This window comes from Eleutherodactylus coqui, chromosome 3 (assembly GCF_035609145.1).
Source record: "Eleutherodactylus coqui strain aEleCoq1 chromosome 3, aEleCoq1.hap1, whole genome shotgun sequence".
NCBI classification, from domain to species: domain Eukaryota; kingdom Metazoa; phylum Chordata; class Amphibia; order Anura; family Eleutherodactylidae; genus Eleutherodactylus; species Eleutherodactylus coqui.
In genome coordinates, this window is record NC_089839.1 from 128883392 (window position 1) to 128901049 (window position 17658).

The 17658-nt window shown below is 45.1% G+C and overlaps 1 protein-coding gene across 1 annotated transcript in view; it reads left to right on the plus strand.

Annotated features, from left to right (window-relative positions):
- The first annotated feature begins 7954 nt into the window (after positions 1 to 7954).
- Positions 7955 to 17658, plus strand: part of LOC136620168 (uncharacterized) — a 33345-nt gene continuing 23641 nt past the window's right edge. The window contains exons 1-2 of the mRNA XM_066594877.1: positions 7955 to 8103; positions 11721 to 11734. Of these exons, the coding sequence (XP_066450974.1) occupies positions 7955 to 8103; positions 11721 to 11734 (163 nt within the window). The remainder of the gene's footprint in view (positions 8104 to 11720; positions 11735 to 17658) is intronic.

Sequence of the window (17658 nt, forward strand, 5' to 3'; positions counted from 1 at the left end):
GGTGAAGGGCGTATGTAGCCGATCGTACAACCGTCCTCCGTGATGCCTTTGCTCCATACAACTATTGGGTGTCAAAGCTGGACACGTGGCACGAACTTGCGCTGTACACCCTGAAGGTACTGGCCTGCCCTGCTGCTAGTGTCTTATCAGAGAGGGTGTTTAGTGCTGCTGGGGGAATCATCACGGATAAGAGTACCCGCCTGCCAACTGCCAGTACCGACATGCTTACACTCATAAAGATGAACAAAGGCTGTATTTCCGCAGACGTCTCTTCTCCACCAGCGGAAAGCGGCAGAACCTAATGATTCTTTTCGCTGCTACAGGAGAAAAATGCTTCCTTTATCACCACAAAAAAAGGGGGAATTAGCTTTGTCAATCACTCTCGGATATTATTACTCCTCCTCCCCCTACTCCTCCTCCTAAAACAGCATGTCATCACGCTGATCTGCCAATTTTTCCGGCATAAAAGGCTCTGGTACACCAATGTTTCAGGGGTTCACCTACACTCTCGCTACAGAAATGTTACAGGGGTCTACCTATACTTTTGCTACAGAAATGTTACTGGGGTCCGCCTATGCAGTTTCAACTGAATGGTTTGAGGGGGTCACCTATACTTTAGCTACAGAAATGTTACTGGGTTCTGCCTATACTTTGGCTACTGAAATGTTACTGAGGTCTGACTATACTTTGGCTACTGACATGTTACTGGTGTCCGCCTATACAGTTTCTACTGAATGGTTTGAGGGGTTCACCTATACGTTCGCTATAGAAATGTTACAGGGGTCCGCCTATTCTCTTGGTACACCAATGTTTCAGGGGTTCGCCTACACTCTCGCTCCAGAAATGCTACAGGGGTCTGCCTATACTTTTGCTACAGAAATGTTACTGGGGTCCGCCTATGCAGTTTCAACTGAATGGTTTGAGGGGGTCACCTATACTTTAGCTACAGAAATGTTACTGGGTTCTGCCTATACTTTGGCTACTGAAATGTTACTGAGGTCTGACTAAACTTTGGCTACTGACATGTTACTGGTGTCCGCCTATGCAGTTTCTACTGTGAGGATATATATATATATATATATATATATATATATATATATATATATATATATATTGCCATATGTTTTTATGCTTTATACCTATATGCAAGTTCTATTCAATTCCAAATGAGAAAAAAACTTATATGTCGCCTTACATCAGATATGCCAAGAGGCCTTGCGAGGTGAAGACAAAATGTGTCTTGAACAAAATGTATCTTAAAATGTACAGCAATGAAGAATCGGACGAAGGACGCGTGTACTTGGCCGTTTTCCCAGAAGCAAGATATCAAGATGTTCCACTATGTACATAATTTTCACTGTCTCAGGCCGGAAATCCGGACTTCCCATATATGGTTATGAGCCCATCACCCCTTGCTGGTGATGGGACAAAGGGTATAAGATCTCATGTAATCTGTAATAAAGGAGAGCCATGTCCCGTGTGAGAAAGTATACCAGACCTCCGTGTGGTGTTTTCTTCTTATCGCCGGCAGCGGGGCAAGTGGGGTGGGCCTGATTGGTGCTGTACTTAGAATATATTACCCTGACAAATGGCGCCCAACGTGGGGCGACAAAAGCCAGAGCCTACAACGCATTCCACCCGGATCCACGCCACTGAGAAGCCGTCCTGCTGCAAACCGAGCCTGATCAACTCAGAACTCCAGGTAAGAGCGGCATATATTTATGTTGTGTTTTACGCTGAGAGTCTTGCAGCGGGACTGACTATCTGTGGTTTGTGACCGGACGGGTTGGGTTAAGAGTTCTACACGGTAACTCGTGTGGGCTCCGGGTTTGCCGTCATGGACCACTGACCGTGATATGCGCACCAATCGGTCACCCAGAAACTAGTCTGTAGTCTATTTGTACTTTGAAGTTTTAATAATAGTGGAGATTGTTTGATTGTTTGTTGTATCTGCAGAATTTTTTTTTTCTTTCTCTTACTTTTCATTTGGTCTCACAGACGAAGGAACCCTCCGTTTGAGTTTATTTAGTCGTTAATGGTTTAGCTGAGAGGGAAGCACTCTGTGAGACAGGTCCCATAGACGAAGGAACCCTCCGTTTTAGTTTAGTTTAGTTGTTGATGGTTTAGCTGAGAGGGATGCACTCTTTGGGACTGGTTCCATGGAAAAAGATGCCTTCGGTTGTTTTGCCATATATAAGGGGCTGACAATTCGGGTCAGAAGGATGCACTCTATGGAGCGTGTTATTTTTATTGTTGTTGTTGTTGTAATATGCGTAAGACCTTATTAAAGAAGACAGAGCCCCTCAAGGGCTGCCGCCGTGTGGATGAATTTGTAGAATGTAAGAAAACTTATGAAAATGTGTGACATCGACCCGCACGGTAGATTACAAAAAATGGTGTCTGGGAGGGAGGTCTTTAGGACCGAGAGGTGCCTTGAAAGACCAAGGTTTGCTAGAAGCAGAGAGACAGTCAGAGAAAGTTAAGTATGTACACGTATTAAGAAAGTATCCGTAAGTGAAATGTTGAAAAGTACAGTAAGTGATCAAGAGGGCGTCAGGAGAGTGTCTATTGAAGGTTATATTGGCAGTTAGGTAGGGGAGAGAAGTATGAGGAACAAGCAAGTCGAGAAGAAAGGTACAATGCATGTGATTTGTTGGCAGAGAGAGAGAGGAAAATGTGTATAATACAAGATAGATAATGGATATATATGTGTGTATATATGTATATACTGTATGTGCAAATAGTTAACTGAGCTTGCTTTTAGAAGAGAAGGGTTTGTTGACATGTAGCTGCGAGCTTGTGTTTAGTTTTCAAGGTTGGAAGATAACAGCGAGAGAGAATGAAGTGCTGACCCTGGAGAATGTCTCTGCTTGCTTAAAATGAATTGAAATGAATTTAATTAATTATACCGTCTTAGTAGGCAGGAAATATAGCAATTTCTAAGGTATATTCTTACTTATACAGGGGTTGAAAATGAATGTTGCAAGGTCCCAGCATATGTGTTAATTATGAGTTCAAATGCAGGCAATAGTTTAAGCTAAAACAATTCAGTCTGTGTTTCATATTCGTAGAGAGATAACAGTTTGTTTTACAAAGGTGGGGACTTTCAGATTCACTCTAAGCTCAGGGTCACAAGGGGGGCTGAAAAATGCCCACGTATTCTAAAACACTTCAGCGTTTAATACAGCATATAATAGCTTCAGTAGATAAGAAAGATAGAATGCCTCAGTCACTCAGCAAACTTTTTCACATAATTTGTCAAAGATAGCGCTCATTCACAATCTCATCTCAATAGAATCATGTACTTTATAAAATTATAACACTTACCTCGGTGTTTTTCAGCTGATGTATGTATGTTTGTCAAACTTTTTTTGTCCGTGCATCAGCATGTACTGGGACACCTTCAATAGGGGGTGACGGAGCAGACTTGAGAGCATGGATGGATGAGAGTTAGTGACCCGTGTTCGGGCTGTGTGGAATGTGTGATGCAGGTAATGACTGGGGATAAAAGTCCTCCCCATGCATGGGACTTTGCTTGGTTGAGATGTGGATGTGTAGACTGTTAAGCTGAAATTAAGCTGAGAAGAAAGATGCAAGGAGCCAATATCGAAGGGGTGGAGCTAGATGATGTAAAAGTACGTAATGTTTCATCCCTCTTGCACAAGGGAGGGGTGAGGAGCTTGAGCAGCTAGTAAAAGTTTTTGTTTTGTTTTTTCTCCTGTCTCAGATTTGATAAGACATTGCAGGCAGGAACAGACTAATAATGAATTCACTTAAAGGGATCTCACATTTCCAATATTAGTAGATGTTTTGTAGATTATTCTGCCCCGATGTAACTCATGTTTCTGTTATAGGTGCTAACATCTTACAGGCCTTATCTGCATCCATCAAATCTTTTTACAATGTTGTACTACCTTGAAACCGGGTACTATTCTTCCAATTGAGTACCCTGTTTCAAAGGGGGGGAGGAGAAGGCATAGGTGATCTAGGTATTACAAGTCAGCCATTTTTAAATTTTTTGCAAGCCATTTTTAAATTTTTAAATTTTTTGCAACAAGGTTCTGATCTTTTTGAAATATAATACCAGCCTGATTGTCTAGCATTGATGCAACAAGAAAATTTAAGTTTTAAAAAGTTACTGAAAGCCCTTGTTAATAATGCATATTTTGAGTTGTTTTTTATAGATGGTACCCAGGGTGATTGACGACTCCACACTGGATATACAGTGGTTACACAACAAGATGTCCTAAAAGCAGAATGTCTCCGCATGTTGCAGTACAAGAAGCGGAACTAAAAGCCCTCGCTGGGGCGTGTGGAGTGGCCACAGGTAAGACGGCAAACATTTACACTGACTCCCGGTATGCATTTGGCATAGCTCATGATTACGGCCCAACATGGAAGGCCAGACAGTTTTTTACCACAGCAGGACAGCCAATTAAGAATGATGCAGCGGTCTCATGGAGGCCCTACTTCTACCTAACAAGGTGGAAAGCTCACACCAATTCCTACACCAAAGAAGCAAGAGGCAACGTCATCACAGACCAAACAGCAAAAGCAGCGGCCCTCAAGCCGTAGAAGAAAAGAAGAAAAGAAGAATTTAACAATAACTTTGGACTTTGACAAAAACTTGGACTTTGACAAAAACTTGGACTTTGATATGCTAATGACTTTACAGTTACAAGCCAGCAAGGAAGAAAAGGAAAAATGGACTAAAAAGGGACGGCATATGGTGAACAGTCAACAGCACTTGCCTACCACGGTCCCTGTGCCCCATGATGGCCCAGCTGACGCACGGAAAGATGCACCTCTCAAAGCAGTAATGATGTCAACGCTTGAACGAGGACGAGTTGCTCCTTGGTTTTCTGTAGCTGCTGCATCATTTGTCCAATTTTGCATGATCTTTGCCGTAAGCAACAGGGCAGAAGTAAATTTGCCACATCACACTTGCCTAGACCACTCTACCCATTTCAGGGATTGCAAATTTGGCTACACTCAGCTCCTACTTGTTGGGAAGCATGAATATGTGCTTGTTGTTGTTGATGTTTTTCAGGTTGGAGACCTACTCTGTTACCAAAGTAATTTCCAGGTAATTGCACAGAAGCTCATGAATGAGGTAATCCGCAGATACGGGGTACCGGAAGTGATTGAGTCAAACAAAGGTACACACTTCACAGGTGAAATAATGCAATACATCATGTCTGTTTTGGGGTATATTCCAGGCTTTTCACACACCCTACCATCCACGGAGTAGTGGGAAAGTAGATACAAAAGACAATGGAGAAAATGGGTAAATTTTGAATTGAGTGTCTTCTATTAGTTTTTCTTTTTCTCCGGAGGATACATGCCACAGTAGCTGAATTTGGGAAATGATTTTCTTGTTAATTTTGTCATAGGCCTCTCCAAGGAATTGTCAATAATGTATTCTGAAGTCTCTGCTTTTCTCCCAGGTCCTACAGATGAGTGTCACAAACTAAAACCAGGTGACAGGGTCTATGTGAAAAAGTTTGAGCGAGAAACCCGGTTTAAAGGTCCTTACCAGATGTTGCTTACCACCCCAACTGCAGTCAAGCTCGAAGGAAAGCCCACTTGGATCCACACTTCGCACTGCAAAAACTAATGATCCTGCATATCCTTTACATGCTATAATGTGGTACAATTCCTCTAACACACACCTTTGACTACTGTACACTAGCCCCCTGTTTCAGAACAAATTAATATAATCAAATGTGCAATATGAAGACTACACTGAGGGTGAGAATCCAACACCGCATCGTGCTAAGAGAGAAGTTGACGCTCCAGGTGGTAATTTTGATCCACATGTATACATAGATACAATAGGAGTGCCAAGGGGGATGCCAGACTAATTTAATTCTAGAGATCAGGTTAAAGCAGGTTTTGAGTCCTTATTTGCTTTTGTCACTGTTAATAATAATGTAGATTAGATGAATTATATCTTTTACAATCAGCAGAGGTTTGTAAACTACACCAGGGATGCGTTGCAAGGGTTAGCTGACCAGTTAGGGCCCATTGCATCCATGGCGATCCAAAATAGAGTGGCCCTGGATATGATTTTAGCAGAAAGAGGTGGGGTATGTAATTTCCTGTATGTGTATTATCCCTTTGATCAAAAAGAGTATGAGTAAGGGACTGGATAATGTGACACCAACATTTCCCTTCTTTGAAAAAGATGAAGAGCCAGTTCCGATAATGCCAACCAGATACGTTACCAGAAGAATGGAGAGATAGACTAGTACTGCACTGCCCCGGTCTCATAAGATGGACTGTCAGTGGAATTCCCATTTGCCTAGGGATAGTGCAGAAGACCTTAGGTTCCGGCGAGGGCACACCCTGTGGGGTGTTAACTCGTACAGATAGAGGGTGTGGATGCCCGGAAATAAGCCCAGGGAATCCATGGCCTCCTTCTGAGGTGAGGTAGGGATCCCTCCCTTTTAGAAGTAGGGACTTACGGGCAGTGGAGAAACCCTGACGCAAGGGAGAGACGACCGAGGAAGAGTGCAAGGCCTGGTACTTGATCTCCATATTAAGTTTTTTAGGGGGGTTTGTGAGGATATATATATATATATATATATATATATATATATATATATATTGCCATATGTTTTTTATGCTTTATACCTATATGCAAGTTCTATTCAATTCCAAATGAGAAAAAAACTTATATGTCGCCTTACATCAGATATGCCAAGAGGCCTTGCGAGGCGAAGACAAAATGTGTCTTGAACAAAATGTATCTTAAAATGTACAGCAATGAAGAATCGGACGAAGGACGCGTGTACTTGGCCGTTTTCCCAGAAGCAAGATATCAAGATGTTCCACTATGTACATAATTTTCACTGTCTCAGGCCGGAAATCCGGACTTCCCATATATGGTTATGAGCCCATCACCTCTTGCTGGTGATGGGACAAAGGGTATAAGATCTCATGTAATCTGTAATAAAGGAGAGCCATGTCCCGTGTCAGAAACTATACCAGACCTCCGTGTGGTGTTTTCTTCTTATCGCCGGCAGCGGGGCAAGTGGGGTGGGCCTTATTGGTGCTGTACTTAGAATATATTACCCTGACACTACTGAATGGTTTGAGGGGTTCACCTATACGTTCGCTACAGAAATGTTACAGGGGTCCGTCTATACTCTTGGTAAACCAATATTTCAGGGATTCGTCTGCACTCTTGCTACAGAAATGTTACAGGGGTCTGCCTATACTTTTTCCTACAGAAATGTTACTGGGGTCCGCCTATGCAGTTTCAACTGAATGGTTTGAGGGGGTCACCTATACTTTAGCTACTTAAATGTTACTGGGGTCTGACTATACTTTGGCTACTGACATGTTACTGGGGTTTGCCTATACCTTTTCTACTGAATGGTTTGAGGGGTTCGCCTATACTCTTGATACAGAAATGTTACTGGTGTCCGCCTACAATTTTGCTACAGAAATGTTACAGGGGTAACGAGGGGAGACGAAAATGCTCCCCTAAGGATCCCCAAAGACCCCCTAAAATACAGGGCATTACCCTGATCTGCACATGCGCCAGAAAAAATGGCGGTGCAGGTGCAGTAGAAGCAAAAGCCAATGTGGCATTTGGCATAGTAACTTGCAGGGACCAAAGTGATTGGTCCCCGCTGACATGGGTGGCTGTTATACACCTATCACAGCCACCCATGTCATTTGTTTAATAAATATGGCACACAATTAGTCTGGCGTATCTCTCTTCTGTCACTTATAGAGATTTGTGACAGGAGAAAGATAGCTGAGAAAAAACGTGTGCCATATAGAAAGTCATAAACAGAAAAAAAAACCCTGCTATTACCCGTCATCACCCCGCCATCACCGTCCCTCATACCCCAATTACCCCATTATATCCCTGTCCACTTTTTTTTTGTGGGGGGGGGGTTTGTCTACCTCCATTAATAATTTTTTAAATAAAATGGAGCGTATGCGCTACAGCGCTGAGCAAGCGTATGCGCTGCTCTTCGCTTCAAATTCTGGTAGCGATGCCAACAGTGAGTTGGAAGAGGAGGTTTCTTTTGAGAGTGACGACTCTGCCTCTAGCGTCATGGAGGTTGAGGAAGCAGTTGGGGCAAAGTAACGTGGGGTCCGCCACTGTGTGGAGTTCCGCAAATTTATTTTTGCCCCGCATCCCAGAATTTACAGCGAATCCAGGCGTCAATCTGGACGTCGCAAATTTTACCTCATTTAACTTTTTTAATTTATTCATTACCGACGGTGTCCTGGAGATAATTGTCCATCACACTAATACCTACACTGAACAATACGTTACTGAGCACCCCACGTCGGTATATTCAGCAATGTGGACCGCCATAGATGTCCCTGATTTAAAAAATTTTTGGGGACTTGTCCTGCTAATGGGCCTTGTAAAAAAGTCATCAATACGGTCCTATTCGTCCACGAGCGCCGTTAATGCGACACCCGTATTTGCATCAATAATGCTCCGACGCAGATATGAAAATATCTGGGTTTTTTTTCATTTCACTTATAATGCCCAAATCCCCCCCAGAAATGACCCGGCATATGATAGACTGTGCAAATTAAGGCCCCTTATATCGCTACTAAAAGATGCCTTTAAAAACATTTATACCCAAAAAAAATATTTGGCTGTGGACAAGTCGCTCATGAGTTTTAAAGGACGTTTATCATTTTGCCAATTCATTCCTTCGAAACGCGTTAGTATGGCGTAAAGCTATATAAAATTTGTGAGAGTGCGACAGGTTATATGTGGGGGTTTTTTTCTTTCTAATGAGGGCAGGGATCGACAACTAAACCCCCCCCCCAGCTGTCCCGAAAATATTGGCGTTAACGGAAAAATTGTGTGGGAGCTCGTGGGCCCATTTTTAAATAAAGGATACCCAATTTATACTGATAATTATTATACCAGCATCCCCCTCTATAAAACATTACACGCCGCAGATATAGGGGCCTGCGGAACTGTCTGCAAAAAAAAGGGTAGGGTTCCCACAACCCCTGGTTTCCAGGTGCGTAGACAGAGGAGCGTTTAACCTATGACCCCTTGCTTTCCGTAAAATGGCGTGACATAAAGGACGTTTTTATGCTGTCCACTATGCATGCAGACATCTCCGTTGCAGTAAGGGAGAGGGGGGCTGCAGCGGAGAAAACTAAACCGGTCTGTGTCACAGACTATAATAAATTTATGCGGGGGCGTCGATTTGTCCGACCAGGCTCTACAGCCATATCTTGTCAAGCGTAAAACGAGAGCCTGGTATAAGAAGGTAGCGATCTACCTAATACAGATCGCTACATATAATGCTCACGTCATTTTTAAATCATCCGGGGGCACGCTGAGCTTCCTCTAGCTTCAGGAGGAGCTTGTAGAGCACCTTTTATTTGAGACCGCCGCACCCCAGGATGCATTACAGTTCGATGAGGTGCGAAGGCTCACAGAGCGCCATTTTCTGCGTCCCATTCCTGAGATTGCGGGCAAAAAATACCCCCAAAAAAGTGTCGCGTCTGCACAAAACAAGGGATGAGGAGGGATACATGATTTTTTTGCCCCATGTGTCCATCCCACCCAAGCCTTTGTAATTACCCCTGCTTTGAAACATACCATAACGTTTTACATTATTAATTTTATTTCATATACAAGAAACGCCAAAAGGGGGTGTGGGTAGGGGGGGTCTTTTTAGGCAGTCAATTTTATTTTTATTTGTGCGTCTCTCCAGTTTTTCCTGCTTGAAACAAAGAGAACGGTCCTAAAATTGAAAAATTTGGTGAAAAAAATGAAATTGCATTTATATTTCACTCGCATTAATAATTAAAAAAAATAAAAAAAAGTGGCGTCAGAATGCTCAGTATACCCCTAGATAAATTAGCTAAGGGGTCTTGATTTTAAAATTGGGTAACTTGTGAGGGGCGTTCTATTATTTTGGCAGTTTATTGTCTCTACTAGCGTGCAATGGGGCCTGGAATTTATTCAGTTGCACCCTGAAATTAAACGGGTGCTCCCTCCATTATAGGCCTATCCATGCGTCCTCTAAGAAGATTGGGGCTACAATGGGTATGTTTCTGAACAGAGGATAAACAAGGGTACCCATTTTGGGGTGCAAGTCTTTATTCATATATGTGCTGTACAAAAAAACCAGTTTTTAAAATTACAGAATTACCAAAAAAATGAAAATCGTAATTTTTTCCTTCTGCTTTGCTTAGATTCATTCAAAAACTGTGAAGTCAAAAAAGTCATCATACCCCAAGATAAATTCGTTAAGGAGTCTAGTTTTCAAAATGAGGTCATTTGTGGGGGTTCTCCGTCGTTTTGGTCACTCAAGGGCTCTACAAGTGTGCAATAGGGCCTAAATCTCCTTCAAGCTCCTTCCGGTTGCTCCTTTCATTTTGGGCCTATTGTGCATACAGACGTAATATTAGGGCCACAATGGGTATGTTTCTGAGCACAGGACAAACAGGGGTATCCATTTTGGGGTGCAATTCACAGAAGATCCCTAATATAATAATTAGAGATGAGCGAACACATTCGGCTCCGCCCCTTTTTCGCCCGAACACCGAACTTTGCGAACACTTCAGTGTTCGGGCGAAAAAGTTCGGGGGCCGCCGTGGCAGCGCGGGGGGGGGTGCGGCGGGGAGTGGGGGGGAGAGGGAGAGAGAGAGGGCTCCCCCCTGTTCCCCGCTACTGCCGCCCGCGCCGCCGCGCATCTCCCCGCCCCCCGGCGGCACCCGGACACTTACGCGCGAACACTGCAGTGTTCGGCAAAGCCGGTGTCCGGGTGCGGATGTGTCCGTAACGGACACGTTCGCTCATCCCTAATAATAATGCTTTATTTAAATTCTGTTAAAAAGCGTTGGGCCAGAAACAATCACTAAGCCGTGATAACACAACAGAAGACCCAAATAAACAAAAACACATGTGTTCATAGACGTCACAGTGTGATAAAAGAGGGGAGTTCAGAGGCAGACTTTTACTTCTTTAGTCTCTGGTATAATTGTCATACCATATGATCATCCCGTTTAAAGGAATGTATGGGTAGAAGAGTAAAGAACAGAGAACTGCCAGTGCCTCAAAAAGCTGGTTTGACGTGAGTCTAGGATGTTTGATAATTTATAATTTGGTGTGATATATTCCACACGCTATCCCAGTTTTCTTCGTATCCAGTTAGTGCACTGACAGAGGCAATTTCTACCTTGATACAATTAGCCTAAGTCAGATGGACAGACAAATTAAAGGGGTTGTCTCGCGAAAGCAAGTGGGGTTATACACTTCTGTATGGCCATATTAATGCACTTTGTAATATACATCGTGCATTAAATATGAGCCATACAGAAGTTATTCACTTACCTTCCCTGCGCTGGCGTCCCCGTCTCCATGGCTCCGTCTAATTTCGCTGGCTTCTTGCTTTTTTAGAAGCGCTTGCGCTGTGCGGTCTTCTGCCTGGTGAATGGGGCCGCTCGTGCCGGAGAACTGCTCACCGCGTCGTCATCGTAGCTCCGCCCCGTCACGTGTGCCGATTCCAGCCAATCAGGAGGCTGGAATCGGCAATGGAACGCAAGGAAGGAGAAGAAAATCCACGGTGCACCATGGGAGAAGACCCGCGGTCCATCGTGGGAGAAGACCAGCGGCGCCATCTTTAAAAGAAGAATAGAAGAAGCTGCAGAACGCTGATGCAGGTAAGTGCAATGTGCTTTTTAAAAACTAACCTATGCTTTCTTTTTAACAGGGCAGAATGCGAGGGTAAGTGAAAAAAAAATGTTTTCGCTTTCGCCACGAGACAACCCCTTTAAGCCCTAATAGGGTCGATGTGAGTTGACAGAGAAAGTCTCAATTTATGAGAATTCACCAAGTTGGGATATTTCACGTCAAAGCAGCTTTTTGAGGCACTGGCAGTTCTCTGTTCTTCTCAGTGCCTTGAGAAAATAGGCCAAAGACCACCAGCTCTCCGTCAGTACTCCTGGACAAAGTCGGGGTGACACGAACCCCTGGGATGAGAGGAGAGGGACGCTCCTCTTTTGCACGCCACTCCGCGCGTGGACAGCATCAGTCCATCGGACGTTAGGAGCCGGAAGGACCGGCCTATGGTGTCGCGGAGCTCCTGCTGGCGAAGGAGGCTAGGGGGTGCGCCTTACCCTGTCTGGAATGGGCACAGCTGGATGCTGCGCTGGGAAAAATTTCAGTACGCTGTGGACGCAGTAGCGTGCCTGCATCCTGGGGGGATTGGACAGCAATGCCAGCATGTAACACAGGAGAAGAGGCAGTGGTGTCACCCGCAGGCGGTGATTGGCCTTCGTTCCACCTAGCTAGGATGTGCCAGCGCATGTGCCTTGCTGATTATGGTCTGGCCCAACTAAATTGTTAGGGGGGGTAAGCACCAGGCTCTTGCCCACAATTTGTCCAACCGGAGGTGAGCAGTCTTCTCCTTCCAGTACTTGAGCCCCCTCACGTCTGCTGGTCCCCTCTCCCCCGAAGGTCACATTCGTAGAAGCTGTGACCGCATTGGCAAAGGAGCGCAGACAGTGGCTAAATGGGTGACCAAGGTCACCCCACAGGTTACACCTAATCTCCGCACAAGAGGCAGCGAGATGACCCAGACCCCCACACGGAGCGCACTTCACGGTCTTACAATCGGCGCTCAAGTGTGAGGGGTCGCCGCACCTGTGGCAGAGTTTCAGCTGCCCCTGGTAAAAGCCCAGGATACAATCTCTATTGAGGAAGGCTGCAGATGGTATTTGAGCCACTGAGTTCCCTGAACGCTTTAGCTTGACCATAAACGCCCAGGCCCCGGACAATATGCTTTGCTCATCCCTGTTCTTCTTGGGTATGTATGTCACTTCACCGTACCGACTGAGCCATGTCATAATGTCATAGCAAGAAAGGGACTCGTTAGGGGTCAAAATGGTCACCTTCTTGACCTCATTCTGGCGAGATACCACCTGGATGCCAAAGTCTTGCCAGCTGGGCTCATTTTTCATCAGCTCATAGGTTCCCCACAAGACCCTCTAGCGAACGAAACTGATGTCAAACTCTGACGTGCCATAGGGATGGATCATGGCAAAGATGTCACCACCCTGAAGCCCATCTTCAGTAGAAGCTCCACTACCTTCCCCCTCGGGGGACATGCATCATTGCCTCTCCACCAAAGACAGACCACATTCCTACGAGCTACGTCCTGCCCGGGTATCGGTAGGGACCATACAGTTTCCTCGCTTTGCTCTCGGAAGGCCCCTAAGCCATGTCTCTCTATCCAGAGAGATAGGTCCACCTTTCTTCCTCCAACTGTAATTGAACTCTCCCCCTCCGCAAAGCCCCCAGGAGGCGCTGCTGCAAATTGCCCTGCCTAGAGCCGGGAGACAAGGAGGAACCTGCAACCCCTCCTGACCACCTATAGATACAGTACCTGCTTGTGCAGCAGGTGCCCCCATATTAGGAGCGCCAAGAGCTGCCCGGGTCTCTGAGCTCTTAACAGCATCAGAAACCCAGGCTGAACCAGGAGTATTCCCATTCACACTTGTATCCCTAATGCACACACCCTCATCATCCGGACCAGACCTTGGATCAGGACCAGGTACCAAATGGGCCTTAGCAGACCTAGGGGGTAACCTCCTGCATCCTGGGGGGGATTGGACAGCAATGCCAGCATGTAACCCAGGAGAAGAGGCAGTGGTGTCACCCGCAGGCAGTGATTGGCCTTCGTTGCACCTAGTGTGGTGCTTAGCTAAGATATGCCAGCGCGTGTGCCTTGCTGATTATGGTCTGTCCCAACCACATAGTTAGGGGATGACCACCAGGCTCTTGCCCACAACTTGGCTTAATAGTGCGACCTGGGAGCCTCAGATGCATCCATGCATTCCGCCCCTGCTATTCCCTATCCGTGTCTGTGGTGTTTCCATGACTTTCTGATGTTTTCAGGTGATTCACACAATCTGAGCATGGGTCACCTTGAAAAATGCTTGAGTCTGCCATGGACTTCAATGGGGTTCGTTAATCGAAAAGTTCGAGCATTACGAAAAGTTCAACTCGAGTAACAAGCACCTGAGCATTTTGGTGCTCGCACATCTCTAATACTAATTAACTATTCTACCATGACTATCCCCCCAAAGTGTGCTAGCAAACCATCTGTTTGTATGCAGATCCCAGCAGTGAAGAAAGAGAACTTGTGGTGTGTGTTAAAACTCCTGTATAGTACTGGTCAGTTTTTACATCACATCCATGACATTTAAGAACAAAAGGTTTTTTTTACTGGCCTTTTACATGGGCTAATCATTCGGATTCCCATGTTCCAGTGAGAATCTGAATGATTCTTGATCATTGTAAATGCATGGCCCGACAGAATGACGAAAGAGAAGTAACTAGCTTCTTATTCGTCTTTCAGTTTCTGCATGCAGAAAACGGAATGACAGATCGGTCCTTGTAAACAGGCAGTCATTCACTTATAAACAACTGCCAGTTTGCTATGCATCGAGGTGTCTGGAATGCTCTCCAGCCCTCTCCACATCCATTCACTTAGTGATGATCTTTCCTGGGTAAAAGGACAGGAACGAATATCGCTGGGACGACCTGTTGGCCATCTGTGGCTGATAAGTCATCCTGTGCAAAAGGAGCTTTAAACGAATAGATTTTCATACCTATTTTTATGTGATTCCATACCAAAATCTGCTGCGGAAATTCCACCATATGTGGATGTAGCCTTACAGCAGTTGCTACAGACAAAAAATGTACTTACTCATGCAACTGCTTTGTAGTACTCAGATAAACCAAATCTGCCACAGTGGGAGCTGCTGCTTACTATCAGCTCTGTACTTTGTTATGAGTTTTTGCACTTTTGACCAGAGGCAGCCATAGCCACGGTATGACTCCTGATTCTGAATTAATGCACATACCATTGGATTCATGTTTTTCCCAATGCTAGTTCTCAGTAAAGGGTCTGCTAGTTGCCCTCACAGACTGACCCCCTAAATCGCTGACAGATTGGAGGTATCCACTGACAAGTATGTAATGCTCAAACAATATTGCAATCTCACCTAAGGTCTAAACTGATAGAGAAACTACAGCAGATGGCAGTATTTAGTTGAAGAGTTTTTTCAGGTATGGAAATTTTGTTCCATGTCAGTGATAAAATATTAATAAACTAGAGTTAAGATTGCATTTACTCTGGCGAGAGATATTGTTATCCTATCCAGCATGGGCTGTTATCTAAGCTGACAGCAACATTTATTATGTTAGTTAGAATAAAAAAAACATTCTACATATTAATGTAAGGTGAATGAAGAAGTGTTTGAAGCCGCAGCCAGCACTCACTTTGAAAGAAGCTTTCTTCTATATTTTAAAAATATGTGGCTGTTTAGAATGCAACCGCATATGAAAACACACAATCGTATTTTGATGTCCTGCATAAAAGACAATAGTTTACTTTAGTGCAATATACTAAGCCACATTTTGTTTATATACGTATATATTGATACAATTTTTTTCATGTATTGCATTCTTCCATCACAACAAGTGTCATTACTTCAAATATGGAATTTATTATATGTAAATGTATAACAGGAAAAAGTAGCTCTGAGCTCTAAGTTCAGCCAATACAAACTAAACAAGTACATGGTTCCAAATAAAAAGGTACTGCAAAAGAAAAGGGTATTGCAGTGCAACGGCCAAGCAGAGCGGGCCAAAGTGGGGGAGACCACAGGGATTTCAAGATGGTTTTCACGGGTGGCTCTGCAATCTCTCCCAACAGTGGCGGCAATGGTGCTGAACAATGACACAAATAATGTATAAGAATTAGAGATGAGTGAGCACCAAAATGCTCGGGTGCTCGTTGCTCGAGTCGAACTTTCCGCGTTGCTCGAGGGTTCGTTTCGAGTAACGAACCCCATTGAAGTCAATGGGTGACTCGAGCATTTTTGTATATTAGCCATGCTCCGCTAAAGTTTTCATTGGTGAAAATCTGCAAAACCCAAGAAAGTGATGGAAACAACACAGAAACAGATAGGGCAGGCGAGAGGCAACATGCTGGGCTGCATTTCAGGTTCCCAGGTCCCACTATACTATTCAGTTACAATAGCGGCAAGAGTGCCCCCACCCCTCCCCCCCTAACAATTTTTACTTTGGACAAACCCTCATTAGTAAGCCACACCTTAGCTAAGCACCACACTACCTCCAACTAAGCACAAGCACTGCCTGCGGGACACACCCCTGCCTCTTCTCCTGATTTACATGCTGCCCAACCCCCTTCCCCCCCCCCCCCCCGCACGACCCAGTGTCCACAGCGGACACTAAAGTGTCCCTGCGCAGCCCTCAGCTGCCCTCATGCCACACGCTGGCCTCACAGCCAGACTACCCTCATGTCTATTTATAAGTGCGTCAGCCATGAGGAGGAACCGGAGGCACACACTGCAGAGAGTTGGCAGGGCCAGGCAGCGACCCTCCCTAAAAGGGGCGGGGTGATAGTCCACAATGCTGTACAGAAGCAATGAGACATCCAATCCTGTGCCACCTCCGTCAGGAGCTGCAAACGTGGGCACAGCAATGGGGAATCCATGTGCCACACACTATTCATTCTGTCAAGGTGTCGCATAGCTCAATCCACACTGCCAGCCCCAGTCAGACTGGGGTTCTTTATAAGTAGACACATGCAGTTACAACTCCGTGTGGACCGACAGCATGGGTGGGTCCCAGGAAGCCACCGGCGGTACATAAATATATCCCATTGCAGTGCCCTGGACAGCAGAGTTAACATCAGATTAAATGCAGGTGGGCTTCGGCCAAGAATGTTTTCATTGTTGGAGGAGGAGGACGGGAAAGTATTTGAGGCAGTACATGTCCTGTCCCCGTGTCCTTGGTTATATGCACCTTCCCAGTGACCACGTCGCTGAAAAGTTGTTGCGCCTGTGGAACCTAGTAGCGTGGCCTCGCCACCATCATGTCTTTGAGAAGGCTCCGTTTCCACTACCCTGTAACATTGCAGTAGCAGCAGTATAGGCAGAGCCGAGAATTAGTAACATTTTAGCGGTAAGAGTATGCACAAACCCCTGTAACATTTCATTGGCAGCAGTGAGGACAGACCCCACTAACATTTCATTTGCAGCAGTATACACAGACCCCCAGTAACATTTCAGTAGTATCAGTATAGACAGACCCCAGCAACAGTAACGTAGAAGCAGTAGGGACAAAGCAGCAGATTCACATTTCCCTGGCAGCAGTGTAGGGAGAGCATAGTATTGGTAAGATTTCAGTAGTAGGAGTATAGTCAGGCCCCAGCAACAGTAACATAGAAGCAGTAGGGACAAAGCAGCAGATTCACATTTCCCTGGCAGCAGTGTAGGGAGAGCATAGTATTAGTAAGATTTCAGTGGTGGGAGTATAGTCAGGGCCCAGCAACAGTAACGTAGAAGCAGTAGGGACAAAGCAGCAGATTCACATTTCCTTAGCAGCAGTGTAGGGAGAGCATAGTATTGGTAAGATTTCAGTAGTAGGAGTATAGACAGGCCCCAGCAACAGTAACGTAGAAGCAGTAGGGACAAAGCAGCAGATTCACATTTCCCTGGCAGCAGTGTAGGGAGAGCATAGTATTGGTAAGAATTCAGTAGTAGGAGTATAGACAGGCCCCAGCAACAGTAGCGTAGAAGCAGTAGGGACAAAGCAGCAGATTCACATTTCCTTGG